General features: G+C 46.6%; 1 protein-coding gene across 1 annotated transcript in view; it reads right to left on the reverse strand.

Moving 5' to 3' along the window:
* The window catches only part of invs (inversin), a 74,423-nt gene that overhangs the window by 23,238 nt on the left and 27,604 nt on the right, over window positions 1–23,581 (reverse strand). Inside the window, exons 5-9 of the mRNA XM_088601414.1 lie at window positions 12,726–12,899; window positions 10,032–10,199; window positions 7,147–7,327; window positions 5,375–5,484; window positions 4,495–4,666 (exon numbers count right to left, since the gene is read on the reverse strand). Coding sequence (XP_088457540.1) covers window positions 4,495–4,666; window positions 5,375–5,484; window positions 7,147–7,327; window positions 10,032–10,199; window positions 12,726–12,899 — 805 coding nt within the window. The remainder of the gene's footprint in view (window positions 1–4,494; window positions 4,667–5,374; window positions 5,485–7,146; window positions 7,328–10,031; window positions 10,200–12,725; window positions 12,900–23,581) is intronic.

Below are 23,581 nucleotides of genomic sequence, written 5' to 3' on the forward strand. Positions count from 1 at the left end.
CCCAAGCTGTGGCTGTTCTCTCCCAGCTTTCCCATGACAAACCCTGCTCTCAACCTCTGCTTCCTAGAGTGCGGCACACAGCAGTCCGCAGGCCGAGCAAAGGTCACACCCACCCATGGGTATGGCACGGAAACAGGGGCATACATGCCCCGGCAAGCACGTGCTGAAACGCAGGGGTGGGCTTGCACAGGAAAACCGAGCCGTCACTGAAGCGGAGCGTCGGCCTCCTTGCTTTCCCAGAGCGGTTCCTCAGCCCTGTGAGGCGTAGCCCCTGCGCGGAGCTGCTGGACGTACACAAGCTGTCTTGTACTCCTCGGCTTCAGGCCGCTGCCCCGGCAGGGAGGATGCTGCCTGCGGCGCAGACCCTCACAATGGAGCCTCTGTGAGCGGACCCCAGAGCTGCCAGCCGCCCAGTCAGCGATGTCGGCACCGAGCCTCCCTGCCAGTCAGGCAGCACGCCGCGGGCAAGGGTGGCGGGGCTGCCAGGCCCACACCGCCATGGAAACTGGGAGGAAGAGGTGGAGAGCCTCCCTTCCTCGAGAAGGCCGTGTGGAAACCTCTCACAAGGACCCTTCCCGGCCTGATCGCAGGCAGCACAGAACTGAAGACTCACGGGCAAAGGATGTACTGTTTCCCAGGTGTTTGCCCTCTGACTTCTGCACTGCTTCGGCTAGTGCCATATTGTCAAAGCCGTGCTCACTGCCTCCCCTGCTAATCCTCCTCCTTCAGGAGCTCTGTGTCCTGAACCTAAAGCAGTGCCCTTGACAGTCTTTGACAGGAGATACCAGTTGATATATACAGTATTACAATTTAGAAACAGAATTTAAAATCCCGCTATCTTACAAACAAATCAAATTCCAGCCAAACTTTTGATCTTTACTCTTTACATTTCGTATCCAGCAATCCTGCAATCCTGCCTCCCTCAGTCACATGCTCTACACTTGGTCAGTGGTCTTTCCAGGACAGAGGAACAGGGATCAGAGGCACTGAGCGTGCTACAGAAGTGATGTCACCCCTTTTGAAACCTAGACAGTGTAGAATTCCCTACACTGAATTCTATCTGAATCCAACTTTCCCTTAAACCCTCTGTAATTAATCAGATACCACTTAACATTAGAGAAAGCCATTACAACTTTGCTAACTGCCAAATGTGATACGTTGTATTCAATTAGCCTATTTAGGCTTCAATCCATATGCTGGTTCCGCTATGAATCACTGGTAACTGAAAATCATCTTTAAATGATTTGAATCACGTTTTCACATTTGTAGGCTGCAGTATTAATGGATTATTCGTACGATATGTTTTTAAAAACAGCATGCGATATCATCACACCAGTTTCCCTGTGCATTTATATAAAGGTAATTCACTTCATATAGCGGCAGTGTAATATGCACTAAAGTGTGCAAATGTAAATCAAATCTAGTTTAAAGACACAAACGCATTTAGCTTGATCCACGTCAGCCTATGTACTGCAAACAAATGACACCCTAATCATTAATTAGGCCATTTCAAGGTATGGAGATGCTGTATATATTACCGATTGCCAAAAGTCCGTTTTCCCATGACAGAAAAAATGAAGACTGCTACTGAAAAAAATTGAACACCAATCATCTCTTCTTGTAATTCACAACTTTTGAATGAATTCGCCCAAGGTGGTTTAAAAGAAGTATATTATTTAATTGTCTGGTTTCTTACAGATTCCCACTTTAGAAAATATTCCTCAAGTGTTTTGAAAACATGAATTTCAACAAGATCATTTATAGACAGCTTCTGTTTATTATACTTATCTGTATAAATGAGCTTGTTGAAGTTAATGTCTTATCTTTCATATCATCTATATAAAGTGGTTTTGAGATTGTAATGGCATAAAAACGAAATGAGCTGCACAAATGTAAATTAGTGTTGTAACAGTAGCGAGTAAGAAGGATTTTTCAAAGATCCTAACAGTCGTACTGGTTGGCGTGGTAGTTAGCACTCGGATCCTAGGATTCTGGATTCAATTCCAGCTTGGAGCACCAGTCTGTGTGGAGTTTGCATGTTCTCTCCGTGTTCAGGATTATTCCAGAGACGTACTGTATGGGCTAGGGAGGTTTGCCCACTCTATACCGTCTTTTTTAATGGGGCATTCAAGGCAATTTCCTGCCTGCAGGGGGTTTTTCACAGTTCATCCAGTACTGGCTATATGGTTACAGAGAAATGAAACACTTTGGGCTGCATGCCATCCTCTCACGTGCTGCTTTTGAGATGATCTGGTGTTTAAGCCAGAAGAAAAGCCTCTTTTTTCCACACGATGTGGCTTGGTGGGTAACTCAAAGTCACGCACACAAATCGCGCGCCCACGTGCAGAATGTCCACGTTGCGTGGCACCTCGGAGAGAAGCCCCGCACAGACCACAGTGCGCCATTCGTCCTGCCCGGCGGCTCATCCCTGACATCACTGCCAGCGGGCCTGCCCGGCTCACGTGGGGAGGGCGAGGGCAGAGCATTCCTCTGGCGAGGAGCTCTGGCCAGCTGACGGCTGCAGCCGTCGGTTTGTGAGCATGACCTTATGCCACTTTCCCCTGACCCAGCCCACTTCTGGCATCTGCCGCTGGCAGAGTTCCACCATGGAGCTGAGGGCGGGCAGTGCCAGGCTGGTTTCAGAAGGAGGGAGGCTTCTGTTACTCCTGTTAGTTCTGTGGCAGGCTGCGTGATAAGAGAGAAGAGGGCAATGCATTGTACCAGCGCAGGGGATGCCCCGCTCATGCTCATGGGCACTGGTACCACCCTGCAGCTTGCAAGGGTCACCTCCTGCGGGCTACGGGCATGAGCGCGCTGGAGGGAGCGTGGCAAGGGCTGGCCCTACGCAACGCCGTGAGCTGCACCAGCTTCCGCGTCACTCCTCGCACGGCACAGGCCCCGCTGGCCGGCCGGGTCTGTGAAAGCGTCGGTCTGATAAGGGACCGGACAGGAACTGACTCCCGCCTGCACTGAGGCTCCAATGTGCAGCTTCCGCCTCCTAGTCCACAACACGGCTGCTCGTTTCCCCCCGAATAACTGCCTGCCACACTCTGAGCGCCCAGCGTCACGGTCCTGCCACGCGCAGCAGGAGTCTAGGCCTGAGCGAGGTCTGGAGAAACGAGCAGGCTCCCCTTCCTCAGAGCTCATGACATCTGTCCACTAGGTGGCGACAGATGAGCGCAAATAGGCCCCCGGCACTTAAAGGCGCAACAAGAGCAGAACTGACAGAACTATTCAGCGATTCAATTAGTATTTACTACCAGGGAAAGACAGTGTTGCCGCCTAAACAATGCAGTTGATTCTTACTCTCGTGTGGCACGTTAATGAGAACCACAAGTCCGTTTACAGTTGCGGTTCAAATCATTGCTTTGGAAGTGCTTTCATCTTTCCGTCATTATCTATCATTCTTATAAAGGAGAGTCACAGCAATCACTACCGCGTGCTACTGGCTGAACATGGTCTCAGCACGCACAGCTGCTGCTAAGACAAACCACTTCGCCAGGGAAACTGTGAATCCCAAGGAAGAACCAAGCAGGAGAGGCAGACATGTCATCAGCGTCGTCTTCTCAGAAGAAATCTGCCTTTTTTCAGTAGAGCTTGAGCTACGTTGCCGCACTGTTCCGAGACAACAAGACCCCACTCAGATGCTTTAATCTGAATCCCCCCTCCCTGGCAAAATCGGGAACTGAAGGCTCGGACGCCTTACAGTTGTAACATCTACCGACTATGCTGTAAGAACAGTAGTGTAAATCAGTGGTCCTATAATTCCATGTCAAAAGGCTTCGATCACTCCACGGCTCGATCGGTGCAATACAATTTTTTTCCTCACAAATTTGCACCAAGAGATGGGCAGGATTTGGGGCTGGCAAAAGCCATATTCAAGGATGCGGTATAGACCTCTCTTGAGAATACAATTCTTAAAATGCCCTGCCTAAAATATTTTTTGAGTCAGAATTTTTCAATTTTAATAAAACACAGTAATGTAATAAATAGAAGATACACATACAGTAAGAAGAGCAATCTTGTCTGAGGTTGAATTATATCTAACTGCAGCTGTCAATAACTGATGGCATTTTTCTGTGCTTGCCCTGGAGACAAGTTAAATCTGCTCCCAACAGGTGTTTCTGTGATTGTTAATGTTTCTAATGGAAAACTGATACAACTTCGTTAGCACCAAACTGGTTTCATTTATTTCTCAGTGACTCTCCTGCTTGACTTTTTTTTTTGGCAGACTTGGGAGACTCAGGGTGCTGAGGTTTATGAAGAGGCAGCTGAGAGTACATGCCTTATTCAGGATGGGATAGGAGACAGACTCACCCCTTCGTTGAGAACAGCTGGAGTCCATTTATACACTAAAAAGCACACAGTGCCTTGCAGAAGGCTAAAACCGTTGTGTCTTTAAAAGGCCCTTGAACCCACGACCCTGAGGTCGTGGGCCCTGAGCCTATGTGGCAAGATTCCCCGGCTCCCTTGCAGTTCTGCAGAAATGCTTACCAGTGCCTCCATATTTGTCAGTCATGTTGATGTCAATGTCAGCTTTGAGGTCCAGCATGGTCCTGATTACATCATCGCTACCCTTCCCAGCAGCCCACATGAAGGCTGTACGGCCCTCCAGATCCACGTCGTCCTTTACAGAGGGGTGTTGCAAGAACACTGCCACTGTGTCCTGATCAGAGAGAGAGAGATAGACACACTGAAACTGTGTCCTGATGAGACAGAGACACACACATTGAAACTGTGTCCTGACAGGAGAGAGACACACACACTGAAACTGTGTCCTGATGAGAGAGACACACAAACACACACTGAAACTGTGTCCTGACATGAGAGAGACACACAGACACACTGAAACTGTGTCCTTATCAGAGAGACAAACACACACACTGAAACTGTGTCCTGATCAGATAGAGACACATTGAAACTGTGTCCTGATCAGAGAGAGACAGACTGAACATGTGTCCTGATCAGAGACACACACACTGAAACTGTCCCGACAGGAGAGAGTCAGACACCACACTGGAACTGTGTCAGGACAGGAGAGAGTCAGACACACACTGAAACTGTGTCCCGACAGGAGAGAGTCAGACACACACACTGAAACTGTGTCCTGATTAGAGACAGACAGACAGACACACACACACACACTGAAACTGTGTCCTGACAGGAGAGAGTCAGACACACATACTGAAACTGTGTCCTGATTAGAGAGAGACAGACACACACACACTGAAACTGTGTCCCGACAGGAGAGAGTCAGACACACATACTGAAACCGTGTACTGATTAGAGAGAGACAGACACACATACACTGAAACTGTGTCCTGACAGGAGAGAGTCAGACACACACACGAATGAAAATAAGAACAGCTCTCACCGCGAAGTTGCTCTGGGCGCTGTAGTGTAGCGGGGTGGCTCCCTGGCTGTCTGAGAGGATGGTGCCAGACTTGTTCCTCTCCAGGAGCAGGTGCACGATGCGGGCATGACCTGGGCAAACGCACACAAGCTTTAGCACACAGTCAGTCACATGAGGGTACAGAGCTGTCTTCACGCCGACACGTTTCTGGAGTCGCCTGCGCAAGTTCAAACGCCATAACCCAGCAAAGACAGGCAAGAAGCTGAAATTGTCAGCAGTTACAAACGTCTTGGCAAAGCTAACCTTTGAGAAAAATACAGAAGCTATACAGTATGTAAGAGCCACCAGCAATTGTTCTTCCTGAGAAAACTCTGCTTTTAATGTATTTTAATTTTAATCATGTAGTACAATGAAGGCCTTTTTCAGCAGAAGTTTTATGAAACATTCACTATGGGTGTCTGGTTTGGTAACCTTCATACACGTGATAAAAAATGAGCAGGAAAATGAAGGTAGCCAGCGACGGTATCGTCAAACAACAGCTACAGCTGGTAGACATGTATATCAAGCTTATAGTGTGGAAGTCAATCTAATCATTTGCACAGTGAATGTGAGCTCTTCCCACTACGGCATTAATTTAAAAGCAATAAAACAAAGATATCCTTTATTCCCACAGGTATTAACCTGCTCGGTTTGCACATCTAATTGATTATTTTATTTCATGTATAATATTTTATTTCATGTATCATGTATCTTAGGTATCTAGTTCAATCACCGATGACCCAATGTCTTTATTTTACTAAATTGTGACAATTAGTTAAACCTTCAGACTTGTTTGGAAATCTTATCCATGTACAGTATGTTTTTTATCTGTTCATGGATTCAAGATGCCTTAAATGAATTCTGTTATGGTTCTTCTTACCTGCCCGCAAACCAGATTTCCAGTGGGGACAATAAAGAAATTAAGTAAGAACTTTCAGCTTTTTTTTTCGACACAAAAACCTGCTCAAGATCCAAAACTATAATACTATTGGCTATGGTTAAATTTGAATCTTTAAATTACTATGGTGAGAAACAATCAGAAAAATCCAAATTTGCACCTTTCACAAAAATGCGGAAGATTCAGAGTATAATTTTAGTCTTGGATAATTCAGTCAGAACAGCTTCACAGCCTCTGTCAAAAACATTTCTGTATAAACAATACTAGCAGCTCATGTGACTAGTGAATTGGAAATTACATTTCTCTTCTTTAAATCACCAGTTTCTAAAGGCCTGGGACAATTAAATATCAACAAAACCCATCAAACTGGTGGTGTGCTCATAAAACTCAAAATTATTCAGCCCTCAGAGACCCGTGTTCCTTTCATTGAAACATGACTCACATAATAGATCGATTGCTTAACGAGTGATCCTAATCTGTAAATAACAGGTGATTCAGGGCGATAAGAATAAGTGGACTGGGGCTCTCCAGGACCAGATTGTGAGACCTCTGGCTTAATCTATATCCATCAGATTAAAATCTTTGCTAATGCGCAATCGTCCCATGACCAGGCAGTGGCACCTGATCTAACTTTGTAGCTTAACTTCCCTGTTTTAAGTGATAACTGCCGTTCTCAGATGTGCTGAACTAACGCTGATGAATATGTGCGCGTTTCTCTGTGATGCTATGAAAAGCCACACAATCGGCGACTTCACTTCCGTTACAAAATAAAACGGGGACTGTGTCAAAGGGAAGCAGTTGTGTGTGGAACTGAACGAAGGCGTCTGGGAACCGATGCCCTCACTCGCTCACTCACCCAGGAGAGCAGCCCAGTGCAGGGGGGTCCTGAACAGATTGTCGTAGGCGGTGACGCTGCAGCCCTCGTACGATGTCAGCACGGCCACCACCGCCTCGTTGCCATCAGCAACCGCGAAGTGCAGCGGTGTGCGGCCCTCGTAGTCCTGCCAGTTCAGGAGGGACTCTGTGGGGGCAGCCTCCTACGGAGCACACACACGCACAGCGGGGGCTCACACACAACACGGCGAGGCGCAAAGTCATTGTTTATCACACCACCCGTACACAACGTGCTCTTCCGAACTCCACAACCTGCTTAACCGACACCAGACGCAAGCTCTGAGTCACTGCCAGCTCCAACGCTGGTTGGTACAGGCCGCAGCCTGAGCGTGGCCATTTTAGCTTGGCGCACAAGCAAAACATTTAGTGGCCACACAGGAATTTTACTGGTCAGCTTCGTACTTCAGAAATAATATGAAATTTTCTTCCATCTGTCTTCTGAACTGCTTTATCCAGTGCAGGGGAAACCAGAGCATAACCCAGCAAGCAATAGACGCATGGTGGGATACACCTTGGAATAGACACCATCACAGACACACACTTACACCTGTGCCAGTTTTCCCGGAAGCCAATTAACCTATCCGGATATCTCCGGAAACCAGAGCGCTCAGAGGAAACTCACATGAACACGGGGGAGAACACACAAACTCCACACAGATAGCAAACTACATCCAGACTTGAACCCTGGGCCCCAGCACTGAGGCAGCAACGCTAACCCCTGCTAACACCCATCTGAACGTTTATACCTGGTTACCTAAATAATTACTACAACAACCGAAAACAAGGTTTTCGTGTCAGTTCTCAAATACAAAATTGATACAAGAAGGTGGTGACATACATTTTAATTCAAGAAAATGCTGTAACAGGCTGAACGAGCTGAATCCTTGCAGCCTGGAAAGCCAGTTGTCGTAGATCTAGGTCTAGTGCCTAAGGCGGTTGTTCAATATTATCTTTTCAGAAATGCTTCAGTACCTAAACCAACTCTGTGTGTGCACGACAAACTTGTCAACACATCTCAGATGCAGTCATGCAAAGCAGAGGAAACACCCAGATGAAATGATCCGATCATTTCAACCAATTGCAACCTATGGGATGATATCGAGTTGAGGCTGTAAAATGTCCCATGCTTTTTACTCTCACTGCCACCTTTCCTGTCTTTGGAACAGCTAATTGGAAAAGGGGCTTAATTTTAGTGCTCAGAAGACAAAAGGCAATTTTAACATATCTATGACTGTGAAGCAAATATTCTCATTTAAGTACTTAGATTGTGGTAGACACCTTATTATTAAGATTAGAGATGAATCAATGAAAATATTCAACTTGGTCAAGCTACAGCGCTGAAATAAAGCACACTTTAAAATCCCCAAACTGCACAGACCTGATGTTAAATGCTGAACGTACACAGATTGGGATGTTAAAGGTATAGTTGTATTGAAACTATTGATGTATTTCAAAACAATATTTCACAGAGGGGGTGAGTAAGACATCATAAATCAATCAGGACATCTACTGTATATGATAAATAGCACTTCCATTGGCCCTAGAGGAAATGATAGATAATTTGCTACAGCTATTATTATTATAGTAGTAGTAGTATTTCTAATCAAAACAAAATACAGGCCAACTAGCATAATACACAATCTTAGGCTGCACTGTTTTCTGATTTTTGCCAGGAGCTACCCTGCAACTTTTGCCACCCTGCAACTCACAACTGGCAGCCCAGTGAAGTTCAGCTGGTGGGGACCAGTAGGGGGCGCTCACCTTGCAGTCTGGGTGGATCCTAATACCCCACTATAGGGACAGGGACACTATACTGTAAAAAGGGGCCGTCGTTCGGATGAGATGTAAAACCGAGTTCCTGACTCTCTGTGGTCATTAAAAATCCCAGGGCGTTTCTCGAAAAGAATAGAGGTGTTACTCCAGCATCCTGGCCAAATTTCCCATTGGCCTTTACCAATCATGGCCTCTTAATAATGCCCATCTATGAATGGGCTTCATCACTCTGTTCTCCTCCCCACTGATACGTGGTGTGTGGTGAGTGTACTGGTGGATCATCCAGGTGGGGCTGTGATGCTTTAGAATGTACTGCAGGAACATTATGGAATTCAGAAATGTTTCTCTGTACTTTTGCAAACTGGAATACAAGTATTTTATACATCCTTTATTAACATAATTGTGTGTTAGGATGATGTCTGAATCCCTATGTTACACTCATGCCTTCTGGTCCTGGTCTCTGTGTTGAACCGGTGTTGAACAGGAGGATTTAAAGACACTCAACTGACGATTTATTCGAATGGAAATTTTGTGATCATAATTGCCCTTGTTCTGTCCCAGTGGCTCTCAACCAGCTGGTTACAGCTCCACTCCAAGTGGTCCTTCCAGCCTCCTCCACCCTAGGGGTGCCTGTCATCAGCTGGGCCGGACCAGGATAGGCCCCCCCTCCCCCTCTTCTGCGCTCGGCTGTGGGTGTCGAGTGGAGTGAAACCGCGCCACAGCGCCGGGCTGTCTGTCTTGCAGGGGGAGCGGGGCGGCCGACATCGCCAACTCAGACACCACAGCTGCTCGGCCACAAATCGAAAGGTCGTGGGTCGGAGGAAAAGCACGGCACTCAAGCCCAGAAAGGCAGAGGCCCTCTTCCACTGATCTCATTCAGAAAAATTAAAAAAACACAGCATTGTTCATTGGCCCTTGGCTTTGATCACTGCAAAAGCACACAGTCAATAAACAGGGTCACCAAAACAAGTCCCTCCACCGAAAGGCGCATCAGGAGCACAGACAAGAGGCGTGTGGGATGTCACGAGAGAAGCCAGGAGCATGGGCTCCACCCGCTTGGTACGGTTGACTCACCAGGATGCAGCGCACAGTGTGCGTGGCGCTGGGGTCCTTGTTGTGGGCGGCCCAGTGCAGGGGGATCTTGCCCTCGACGTCAGGGATGCCGATGTTGGAGTCGTGCTTGATGAGCAGCTTGACGTGCTCGGGGTGGTTGTAGTAGGCGCTCCAGTGCAGGGCTGTCTGCTGCAGGGGCCGACACGAGAGCGGGGTCACCCGCCGAGCTCCACGAGCGCCGGGCCCCACGCTCTCCCCTCCACACCCCGCAGCACCTCGAGCGACAAGCGAGGTGCCGAAGTGCCGGCCTGCCCTGGCCCTCCTCACAGCGCAGTTCAAATCACCAGTGAGACTACTGTCAACTTTGGCCAGTTAAGCAACAGACTTTAAGAAAATAAGAACCGGGAGTGGGAGGGGAAACCCTGGCATTACACAAACCACTGGCTGCTAACGAACAAAAAAAAATACCCGCTTGTTCCTTTTTCAAAAACAGCAAGAAAAAAAAAAGGAACTGGAGAGAAATAAAGATGGCTCATCTCGCAAAATGAAGGGCACGTGCCTGCATCAAGGGCCAGCTACAGCAAGCAGACAATAGCAGCACCGAAACACTGTGTTTCCTGTGCGGAGGTGCTCAGAGCGTGCCGTGACTGGGGAGTTTGTGTTCTGGGTCCCTCCATCCTCGCCTGGGAACTGCACGATCTAAGCAGCCCACAGCCTCAGTGTTTGTGTGTTTGTGGATCATTTTGATCGGTTTTGCATCACACTCCCAGGCTATCACTTAAAGACAATTACACAGCATGCCCCGGACTGAAAGACACATCGGTCAATCTTTATTTAAACAGTTCAAGCAGGGAGCTGCGTCACCATGCGTAGGCTGCAAAGGAACAGATAAAGGTTTATTCCATGATGAAAAGAGAAGAAAAGAAACACGTTTTTTCCTTACACCTGAACAAGGCTCCATAGCCAAAATGTTGTGTTTCCTTTCTTTTCTTTTCAGCATGGAATAAACCCACAGCCTGTTCCTTTATTTAAAAGTTCAAGCAGGGAGCTGCGTCAGCACGCGTAGGCTGCAAAGGAAGAGGTAAAGGTATATTCCATGCTGAAAAGAGAAGAGATACAATGTCTTTTCTTTTCAGCATGGACTAAACCTTTGCCTGTTCCATTTTTTTTACACAGACGCATCCACAAGAAACAGGTTCGCTTCTGTGCTCTCAGCTCGGCCAGCGAGCCCGTTCTCAAACAAGAGTTAAATACAGGTTGGCGCTGATGGGAGAGAAAAGCACCACCTTATTTTCCACTGGGTCTGTGCGAACCCCAGCTGCAAGTTCAAAATCCGCTCTATTTATCAGCGAGGTGGTGGGGGTGGGGGCGCCGTTTATTAAGGCTGTTCCTTTGAATTTAAAAAAATCTTAACGATTAGCAGCTACTGCTTTGCACATTTGGCCTGCACATGGTGAGTACTGTACCTATCACTCTGCATGCAGTAGGACACAACCAAGTAGTGCTCAGAGGGTCTTTCAGCGCCAGGGAGTGACCTTCACTTGGCAATGCCCAGGACACCTCACAATAAACACCCACACCGAGGAGGACAAAATTAATTTAAGTGGGTTGCCAGTTCTGGATTTTCCATTTTTAATATACTTTTAAATGTAGTTCAGGTTGGTAGCTGCATCAGGATGCGTAGGCTGCAAAGGAACAAGTAATAGGTTTGTGACACCTGAAGAAGGCTCCACAGCCGAAACGCTGTGTTTTCTTTCTTCTCTTTTCAGCATGGAATAAACCTATCACTTGTTACTTTTTTAATGTACATGCAGACTATGCTATGAACTCTCAGTCCAGTTAACAGCTCTGTCTTGTATATTTTCTGCGTGATTAGCAACACGGAGCGTCAGACCGGCCAGGGGCTGGAGAGTTTAAGCTCAGAAGGTTAAACTCTCCCTGCACAGGGTTCGTTGCTGAAACTCCGTGTGTACGCCAAGCCCAGGCAGCTGAGGTTTATTAAACGAAAAAGCAATGCTTTTATTCGAATTTGTTTTATGAGAGTTCACATCCTTCCTGCAACTTGAGAGCAGCTCGCACATCTCAGGCTGTGTTAATTGCGGTGTGTGGCAGTGATGGCTGACTCGCACATGACCTCCGAGATCCCACAGAACCCCCGAGCCTGAACATCTGGGACAAAGCAGAGCCGACGTGTGTCGAATTCCACAAGCAAAACTTCAATGGGACCCCTAATCCCTACTACGGGGGGTCAAAGAAACGCCAATCCAAATCAACCACAGGACAAGATGTCTGGCTGCCTCTCACAGCTGTTCGCTTACTTATGCCTGCACATTAACAATGAAATTAAGGCCGTGCCAGCAAATTCTTCCAATTCAGGGTCGAGGGGGAGCCGGAGCCTAGCAAAGGGAATACCCAGGGTACACCCTGGGCAGGACGTCAGTCCATCGCACAGCACACATTGACACACATCAGGGCCAGTCTTCCCAGAAGCCAATTAACCTCCCCGTATGTCTTTGGTCTGTGGGAGAAAACCCAAACAACCGCAGGAAGAATGTCTAAACTCCAGGCAGACAGCAACCCAGGTACAAAACTGAACCCAGGGCCCGAGCACTGTGTGTTAACCACTGCGCCACCACGCAGTCTATTTTCAATAATGTCTTAGCATTCTTCTGATAGCATCTGCAAGGCGTGTTTCGCGGTGGGCCTGCCTATCACCTTGTTCTTGTCCTGGGTGTCCACCTCCCCAGGAGCCATGTATTTCAGCAGCAGGGCCAGGCACTTGGGGCTGCGGTGTCGGGTGCTCAGGTGCAGAGGGGTCATCTCCTCCAGGTCCTTCTGCAGCCAGTCCGCCCTGCGAGCCAGGAGCAGCTTCATGAACCGCACACTGCCCTGCAAGACACACACTAGCCCCGGTCAGTACAGCCTGACTCCACTATACACAACACACACACTAGCCCCGGTCAGTACAGCCTGACTCCACTATACACAACACACACACTAGCCCAGGTCAGTACAGCCTGACTCCACTATACACAACACACACACTAGCCCCGGTCAGTACAGCCTGACTCCACTATACACAACACACACACTAGCCCCGGTCAGTACAGCCTGACTCCACTATACACAACACACACACTAGCCCCGGTCAGTACAGCCTGACTCCACTATACACAACACACACACTAGCCCCGGTCAGTACAGCCTGACTCCACTATACACAACACACACAGCGCACTGTCAGTACAGCCTGACTCCACTATACACAACACACACACTAGCCCCGCTCAGTACAGCCTGACTCCACTATACACAACACACACACTAGCCCCGGTCAGTACAGCCTGACTCCACTATACACAACACACACACTAGCCCTGGTCAGTACAGCCTGATTCCACTATACACAACACACACAGCGCACTGTCAGTACAGCCTGACTCCACTATACACAACACACACAGCGCACTGTCAGTACAGCCTGACTCCACTATACACAACACACACACTAGCCCCGGTCAGTACAGCCTGACTCCACTATACACAACACACACACCAGCCCCGGTCAGTACAGCCTGACTCCACTATACACAACATACACAGCGTCCTGTCAGTACAGCCTGACTCCACTATACACAACATACACAGCGTCCTGTCAGTACAGCCTGACTCCACTATACAGACTGCCTGCTTTTAACAAACAGCCTTACAGATATTATTCCTTAATTCCATTAAAAGCGCTTTACAGGTAATGGGGACTCCCCTCCACCACCACCAATGTGCAGCCCCACCTGGATGACCCATAGTGCACTACTACACTCACCACACACCAGCTATCAGTGGGGAGGAGAACAGAGTGAAGCTATTTGATAGATTGGGATTATTAGTAGGTCATGACTGGTTAGTGCCAGGGGAAAATTTGGCCAGGATACCAAGGATCATCTTAAGGATGGCACCCTTTTAAGAATACAGTGTTCCCACCACTATACTGGGGCACTGCGATCCTCACAGGCCGCAGGGTGAGCGCCCCCTACTGGTCCCACTAACACCTCTTCCAGCAGCAACCTTAGCTTTCCCAGGAGGTTTCCGATCCAGCTGCTGACCAGGCTCACACCTGCTGAGTTTCTGTGGGCTGCCAGTTGTTAGTTGCAGGATGATGTAGCTGCTGCTATACAATAATGGGCTGATTAAAATGATAAAAATGGTTTATTTAGAGTTGTACTGTAAAGAGATAGCAGGTGGTGATGTTGGGTTTTGCACATCAGCATCACAAGTCGGAAGTAAGAGTTATTAATAGCTTCAATATCAGGTTTGCTAAGCTCCAAACAACTTTGATTCTAGGCTTATGTGCAATGCTGTCGGGCTCTTTCATTCTTGTTTCACGTTTCATTTCAAACATGAAAGGTCAGGTCATTCATGAATTCTTTCAATTACGTACTACTGCCTCTTACAAACTTTTCCCTGTCTGATGCGGATAACCTTATACACACTCCTGCTCCAGAACTGACAACTGTAACTTGTTAATGTTTTGATGTGTACACTTTAATAGGCTACAAGATTTAATAAGTTCTGAACCAGCTGGCCAGTGGATTTCCTTATATCGTTCCAGAAAAATCTAGATGCATTCCTTGGTTCTACTAGAGGCTATGAATGAAGACAATAAGATGAACCATATTGTGTTTTCTCATGTGGTACCTTTCTGTGATTACCGAATTCTATTCATCCATTTTCTAACCATTTGATCCAAAACAGTGTTGGGGTAGAGCCAGTGCCTATCCCAGCAAGCAATGGGCACAAGACAGGATACACCCTAGACAGGAACCCAGCCCGTTTCAGGGCACACACAAACACACCAACTTTCCCTGTAGACAACTAACCTACCAGTATGTCTTTGGATTGTGGGAAGAAACAGGAGAACCGAAGGAAACCCACAGGAACACAGGGAGAGCATACAAACTCTACGCAGACAGCAACACGGGTCTGGAATGGAACCCAGGACCCCAGCATTGTGACAGTGTACCTACCCGGCTTATTTAAATCCTAGAATATTTGAAGAGATTACCAGTTCATGTTTGGATTGATTTTATAATTAACTGTCAACTCATAAGATTTTTCCTAGTAAAGATACACTCTTCCCTTACATAGATCAGAGTTCCAGTCTCACTCCATAATAGCTGCAACTCAGAGCACCTGCTTGACCCTTAGAAAAATGATATTTTCAGGTGTAATTTTGAGGAATTGTAATTTTAAGGAGTTTGTAATCTCAGCTTCATTTCCAAAGTTGGGGGCTTTGTTGTTTAATCAGGTGGAAGTAATTTAGGGTAAAACAGCCAAATCAAAAACAATTTTCTACACAGAAGTCAGAAACGGGGCTTGATTCAGGTGGAAATTGGGTTTTAGTCCGAAAAAAATATATCTGTTATGGCTAAAGCCATCCTTCAGATGGAATTCAAGGTTACAAAGCACTTTTATTTTTGCCGATATTATCTGGATATAGGAAAAAGAAAACTTTACTCCAGAAGCTACAGAGAACAGAATGCCAACAGCTTGCTGTGTGAATGGGTACTCTTGAAGGCGTCATTGCAAATGTGCACTTGTTCTCAATTTTATTTACCCGTTTAAATAAAGGATTCAATCAAATAAAAGGATTGACTTGGCTGTTACCTCCCGCTCAGACACAAGGTCATAAAACAAAAAGCTTGGAAGAGAAACACAAATCCTAGTGCTGTATAATTTCAAATTTGAAGGATCACCACAACAAAGATCGGATTAAAAAAAAATGAATTGCACTTGCTGAACGCCACTTAAAACAAGGTTGCGTTGCATAAAGGCTTTGCTGCTGTCACAAAAACCTGTCCGCATTACATTGGTCTCAGTGCGATCCAAAATCTGAAGGATATTTTTTTTAAAAAAATCTTTCACGAGCTCACAAAGTTTATGTTTCATCTCTTCTGCTGTATTTTAGTAAAGAAAAGAACTGAACTTTAGGTTAGTTCAAAATATACAGGGAAAATATTCAAGTTACGTCTAAGTACAATGACAAGCGATGGAGGGACTGGCTGGGTTATCCTGGGTAAAGCAATCTCTGTGCTATTACAAACAGTGCAGCTAGTTCAGTATCAATCCTTTAGTGCAGCACCAGTGCTAAGATACCAGTCTGGCTCAGGGCCTTTGCACACTTGCTCTGAGGACAGAGAGACAGCTGGTAATTGCTGGTTTCCTCATGAACTCCCCTGCTCTTATTGACAGCCTGCCCACACAGGCCTCTGGAAGAGTGTGGAGGCAGAAATCCCTAGAAGGAACCCCGTCTCCTCTACACAAAGATATCGGCACGGGTGATCGGCGCACGGGAAGCAGACAGCGGCGGCGGTGTGGAATCGATTTTCCTGGACATGGGAGCCCATGCTGGTCCTCTCTGGGTCTGTGACGGAACAGGGCAGGGTTACAAGCTGGGGGTGGGGTGTGGCATCCGCCTGAAGCGGCTCAGATGGGGAGGTGGGATGGCTCTGTCCCTTCAATGCTTTTCTGGATGAGAATGACAGCAGATAGATGGATATAGAAGGGCCCGCCAGATGAATGAAAAAAGTGGATCATAGTTACAATGCCAGGCTGTGTGCTGCCTCATTTATAACCTGTACAGTAGCACCGATTGACTCCTCAAGTACGTCATCCTACAGTTGGCAGAAAGACTGCACACGCTATTCCAGCCAACGTTTTCCACCTATTTTAAGAGCACGAGTATATAACAGTAGATTTGTCCACGTGCAGTTAAAGCATGAGGTACTAGAAAAGTCAACTGAGTGCATCACTGATACAGCCTAATTTGGCATCTGCTCTTCCATTCGAGCACAGTGAGGTATTGTGTAGGGAGAGAGAGGTGAAGAGGCTGGAACTACCCCATCCCAGAGTTACCAGTTCTCAGATCATAGCTAGCATGTCCTTAAAAGAGTTTGCATTTTGGCTGGTCACCGAGCCACATAACATTTTCATAAATGGATACATTATCCACTGGAAGGACTAATGAACAATAAAGGAACCGATTGTGCCGCAATCCACAGATAGCGCAGATCGGAAGATCCTGTGTTCACACATCTGAGAGCTATTTCATTACTCCTGCTTTACAGCAGCTGCCGGTTTCATTACAGCAAAAGAGGATCCAGGCACCCTTTCCAATGATCTCCCATTCCGAGTCACTCTAGTTTCATTCGAACCATGGAATCTCTACAGAACAACAGCTTGATCTTTATTGAGGGCTAAAAACTGAATGGCAGGGGAACATTCCCTGTGAATCTTATGTAGGGGAGGACTTTACCACAACTACATACTTACAGTATCTCCAGAATCCGATGTTAGCCACAGGTTAACGTACACATGGGTTTTTGTTTTTGGGGAAGCTTTTTATTAAAAAGAATGTAACAAATTAAAACCTCTCTCATTTGTTTCCCTTAAGGATTTTTTTTTCACGTAATCCTTTAATTAACAATGATGGCCTGAAAGCCCATTTATGCAGTAGGGAAGCTACGACTGCAATTTAAGTGAATTAACTTGCTCAAGAGCAGTGACCCCAATGGGATTTGAACCCGCAACTCCCTGGAGTCCAGGGCTGGAGTTATCATGAAAGTTGATTACTTTTGGATGGAAAAGCACCAGGACTTCAAATTCATCATAAATGAAAAGAGACAAAACCTAGAATAGTCAAGAAATATATAATAATAATTATATAATGATAATATAATAATTGGAACAATAAGCCAAGGTCTCTGAGTTTCCAGCCTTTCCTTTTTAACTGTTGTTGTACAATATCGCATTGGGCAAGAAGAGACCTCTTTTAGTAGAGAGTTTTTTTTTTAATTTCTTATACTTCGCTTTTCTTTGCAACCCTGGGGAGAAATGGGACAGACCAAACTGTTTTGATAAGCAGAACAGAAGACCCAGAAAACAGATGTGCCAGGGAGCAGAGGCAGGAGAGAAAAGGCATCAGAGAGAGAGAATGTAGGCCATATCTGGGCAAACAACCCCAGGCTGAACTGCCTTGAAAACATTTTAGTCATTTCAAAGAAGAAGCAAAGAAAAAGTTGGTTACCAGTTAAGGTAGAGTGGTAAAGAAGGAAGTGGTGTCCATTCAGCAAAGGAGAGACAGAGCTGTGTAAAAGGCAGAGACTGTGGTAGAGATGGGGAAAGGGGGTGGAGGTCCAGACAGAGGGAGAGAGAACGGAAGAGATATCCAGTTGGAGAGACAGAGAGAGCCGTGTGTGTGCGGTGAGCGGGGTGGGAGGGGTGGGGGCTGTGTGTCCAGTCAGGATGAATCAGGCTGCTGTCTGACAGCCTCCCCTGCCCTGACAGGGCAAGAGCCGCCCCTGCCTCCCTATTCTCAATCCAATTAGAGCACTAATCCCTCAGCTCGTCGCTCCGCGCCTCAGCACGGCAGCTATTGATCAGTTGTCAGCGCGGTTCACACCCTCCCCGTCCGGCCCGCTCTGACAGGAGACAAACCTCTCAAATTAGACCGCACTCCGGCTGCCCAGGAGGCCCCTGCCGCCGCAGCAAGTAAAAGGCCAATAAAACCATAGAAAAATAGATATAATAACAAAACCCCCCGAACACATCAGAGCATTTTGACAGGGAGCCCGTTGGCTAGAGTACAGCCAGCAAGCGACCCTAACCCCGGCCTCTTTCTCTCCCTCGCACTGGCACTTTGACTGAATTAAAGGGCAGGACAATTAAGGAGTCTGACCAGCCCGGATCAGCCCAGGATAGAACGATCATCAAGGGAGAGGGCCGTCAATAGCAGACAGGGGCAATGTCAATAGCAGCCTCTAATGCCCACATCTGCACTGACAGCCTTGCTCCACTTGGGGGCACTGCCTCCCCATGACTCTGCCATTGCCCCCCCACCCCTCCTCCTCCTCCCCTCCTCACATACTCACTCACACCGGAGAGGCGAGCGCGTCGAAGGCTGGCCGACAGCCCTGTGAGCGCGCACAGCCAGCAGAGCACAGACAGCTAGGAGCGCGAGAGCCCGAGAGGCACCTGCGGACGCGCTGCACCTCCCTGCTGCTGAATCGGACATGTGTGTGCTATTTACTGGGTACACGGGAAAGGAAATGACTGGGAAATCAGTTCCATAAGCGCCGGGGCCCTGGGTTCAACTCCTGGGGCGCTGTGTGTGTGGAGTTTGCATGTTCTCCCTGTGTCCTTGGGGGTTTTCGCCAGGTTCCCCGGTTACCTCCAACATTCCAAGGCACACTAGTAGGATAACTGCCTTCTGTAGAAATTGGGAAGGGTATATCTTGACTCTGAAAAACCCTATGTGCTGACAATGAATTATAAAAGCAATTCAAACTTTAACGGGTAACCTCTGCATATAATCTAAGATTAGAATTAGGTGGGGTTCAGTTCCTGACCTGGGGTGCTATCTGCGTGGAGTTTGTATGTGCTCCCCGTGTTCATGTGGCAGGCAGGCAGACAGACAGACACTTTACTTTTACTGCTGTGGAAATGTGTCTCCCACAGAAGTACAAAACACACAAGCAAATCATAAGAGCCCTATAAAATCACATGAAATCACAACAACAGTATGTAATGCATAAATAGTTGGATAAATAAATGGGTACGAAGGGGAATACATTTACATAACTTCATTGAGTGGTTTTATTTCAGAGAGGACAAGGACTTCTTATAAATGTTTTTATATTACAGTAGACTGTGTAAACTGTTATAGTATCAAAACTACCAAAAATAAAAAAATTGCATATTCACCAAATTCACAAAGGCTTACAAATTGATGCTCTATATTTGCAAATATTTCTGCACACCACCACTTGCAATATATATCAGTTTAGTTTTTAGTTTTGACACGCAATTGACCATTTCAGCCCCACATTTCACCTGAGGGCAGTGTTTTACAAAACAGTACATTGCAAAGATAAACTAGTGTCACTGTATGGCATGGCAGTGAACAGGAAACACAAAATAAATATTTTCTTAAAAAAAAAAACAGCTTTCCGTATGTCGTTAATTTCACCCTACAGTCTGTATGGTAGCTTTATCTAAAGCAGAACCAGACTTGACAGAGGATATAGCCGGCACTAAGTGAGAGTTTAAAATTAGCTTGGTTCTCAGTGTTCCCCTGCAGGACAGCTTTATCCACACAGCTAATCTTTGAGGTGAATCACTTGATTTGCAAACACAGTTCTTGCACACTCAAATTAGATCAGCTTACCGCTCAGACCAGACAAAACACTGTCCCCATTTAACCGAGCTAAAAACAACACTGACATCAGGTCCTCTCTGTTCCTGCCCTGGCAGGGGAAACTTTATCTGCACCTGCCCTGTGCTGGTGGCTACACCTCACTACAGGGCGTTCAGAATAAATCAGGCATTACAGAAAACACGTTTCTGCTTACAATTAGCAAAATAATTATGCAAATCTAGCAGCCCTCTGAAACTCACACTTATGTCCAATTTTTAGCGAGTACCAGTTAGTCAGCTGGTGGTGAAAATGAGTTGCATCTCTAATGATACTTGTCATGTCACTTGTCACTCTTTTACAGCACAATGCTAAAGACCTGAAGTCGGCCACAACTAACTTTTTTTTATTTCACATGATACAGCTCCAAAATCCGCACGAAAAAACAGTTCGGTCCTGCGGATAATACTGCTGCTGCTGAAAACATCAGAGGACACATTGAGGCACAAAAAAATCAGGACAGAAAAGAAAAAAAATTAAATTGGAAGAGTAGAAGAATACAACCGAGAAAGGAATTTGTGCTCCAGACTGTGGTTATTCTTGTCCCATAATGCCAGTTGCACAGCTCGGCAGAGGCTTAGCAAGCTGCTGACGAGCTATTTTTTAACATTATTTGCAAAACAATATTGGAAGAATGGTATTAAAAGGAGGAAAAACTAATATGTCATTTTTACTCATTGGATTTACTTCCACGTTGTGACCCAGGAGAGAACATCCTGCCCCATGCTACCACGGACGGGCTTTGTGAAACCAAACTAAGGTATGCCAGGGAAAAGATTTGTTGGGTTTTTATTTAAAAAAACAAACAAACAAACAAACATATTTCTCGAGTGGAAAAACTCACAGCGCCACGCAAGGCTTTGCATCACCGTTAGCAGAACGGGGCGAATGATAATAATATAATACTAATAAACTTTATGTTATATAGCGTCTTTAAAGGTGGCTTCTCAAAGTGCTTTACAGGATGACAATAACAATAAATAAGAAGAATACAACAATAATAAGAATACACAAGATAAAACACAATTACAATATATAGATGAGACCGTGGATGGTGGTACTAAGATGAGCAGAGGGGTGAAGAATGGAACCAGTTAAGTAACAGCTTTTCTAAAGAAGAGGGTTTTGAGTCTGGATTTGAAGGAGTTTAGAGAAGGTGACTCTCTGATATCCTTGGGCATATGAGACCAGGAGGAATTCCTCACGAGAGGAGGCGTGCTCAGGCCCACTGATTATACTTTCCATGAGATCTAATCCCTTGACAGCGTCTAATCTGTTCCGGAGAGATCCTCCTGCATCAGCATCGACATCACAGCCTGCCCCCTCCCCCCCCCACAAACACACACTGGATCTCCCCGTTCCTCGGTGAACTTATCCTCCGCACGTGGCGGGACTGCAGCGGGCCAGCCGTCTCCCGCGGACCCACCCGGCTCAACGCGTTCCCAGAAAATCCACTCAGCCTCTCTTGCCTGGATGCGTGAAGCACGCCGGTTATGTGCACACGGGACGGAGGAAGAATTTTTTTTTTACGCATTTTCTCTGGGTGGACACACTGATTCACAGTCTGGTTTTGTATAAAAAAACAACAACCCTCAGCTCTGTCAGGGAGGAGGTGAACTCGTGCCCTGGCAGGCCCTGGCTGTATTTTCGGAGGAGATGGCAAAGCAAGGCCATTACCCCCGGCCCTGCTCCTGTCACACAGCCCCACTGTCAACAGGGGGCCTCCGGAGCCATGTGGAACCACTTTGTTGCCTCTTCAGGCCCACTGTGCTGATGAGACACACATTGCGACCATTATTGAAAAATGCAGCTTTTATTGAACTCGCAGCACAGGCTAAGCCTATAAAGTCGAGAGGACAGCAGACTCCACTTCAGGCTGCTCGCTTTTGTTCTTTTTTAAAAAATAAAAAACCCCACCCTCACCCCACAGAGTTGCTTGTCTCCAGAAGTTTCTAAACCTGAAACATGTTGTTTTCCTAAACACACGACAAACATTTTTGCCTTAACTGAATTTTCACCCTAGTTTAAAATTCAGAAAGCTCGTTAGTTTTGAAGGCCAGCCATTCCACATCATTAACACCACTCAGCACAGACAAATCAGAACGTGGTCCTCTCAGCACCACGCAGTTACAGCTCCTGATTCACCAGCTCTCTCAGAGGTGAAAGATCAATAACGCAGCTTTAGAAAAACTTTTAAGACGAGTCATCGGAGATAACATAAGCCAAAATGTTGGTTACCTGCTTTTTATTTCACTCTTCCATGCCCATTTCTACACCTAACCATAACGCAGATTTGTAAAATGTGTTCAGGTGGGAGCTCACCATTCAAGTGAAATTTGTGAATCAAAAGCAAATTTGCTGAGTGAATTATTGAAGTGTGAGAAGCCTGCTTTGAAGTGCACCTGTGGCTCCGTACAGTGCTTTCTCAAGCACAGCCACTAGTTGGTGCTATGTGCTGTGTCTGCGGAACAGTGGCTACGTTTCATGCTTGTTAACTGTCAGCCTGGTCAGCGCAGACAGGCAGAGCAGGTGCTGTACTCTGTCGTATCCTTCAGTCTGGCCACACATACAAACAAAACACACAGTACATTTGGGCAGTAAAAGAACTAGGACAATTTAGTAGGGTGCAACAACAGCAAGTCCTATTTTAAAAATAAAAATTCCCTACACTTATATAGCGCTTTTCTGGACACTCCACTCAAAGCGCTTTACAGGTAAAGGGGACTCCCCTCCACCACCACCAATGTGCAGCCCCACCTGGATGATACGATGGCAGCCATAGTGTACCAGTATACTTACCACACACCAGCTATCAGTGGGGAGGAGAACAGAGTGATGAAGCCAGTCCATAGATGGGCATTATTAGGAGGCCGTGATGGGTAAAAACCAGTGGGAAATTTGGCCAGGATGCCTGGGTAACACCCCTACTCTTTTCGAGAAACACGGAAGACGTTTGTTTGTTTTCGGAAGACATTTCGGGTCGAACAGGTGCAGTGCCTGTCGTGTGGATAAGAACATGGTGTTGGGGCCCCTAAGAGTCTCCCCAGTAAAGACGCCCATGTGCAGCACTTAACTGAGCCCTCCTCCTTGGCTCCACCAGCTGAGCACTGGCCTTAAAGCTCCAGTTGGCTCACAGGAATGAGTGGGAGGTGGACGGCGTGATGTTATCTCTCCTGCTTAGGAAAGAGAGCTTGTGCAGCGAGCCTACTGGTGTTGAACTGGCCACTCCAAGAGAAAATTAAAAAACTGGAGTTAAACGGGCACTCTCTCTGTAAAGAGCATACTTTAGCAGGAAGCTCAGGGTTAGCCCCTGCCTTATAAA

Source organism: Lepisosteus platostomus, chromosome 12, assembly GCF_059453375.1.
Source record: "Lepisosteus platostomus isolate fLepPlt1 chromosome 12, fLepPlt1.hap1, whole genome shotgun sequence".
NCBI classification, from domain to species: domain Eukaryota; kingdom Metazoa; phylum Chordata; class Actinopteri; order Semionotiformes; family Lepisosteidae; genus Lepisosteus; species Lepisosteus platostomus.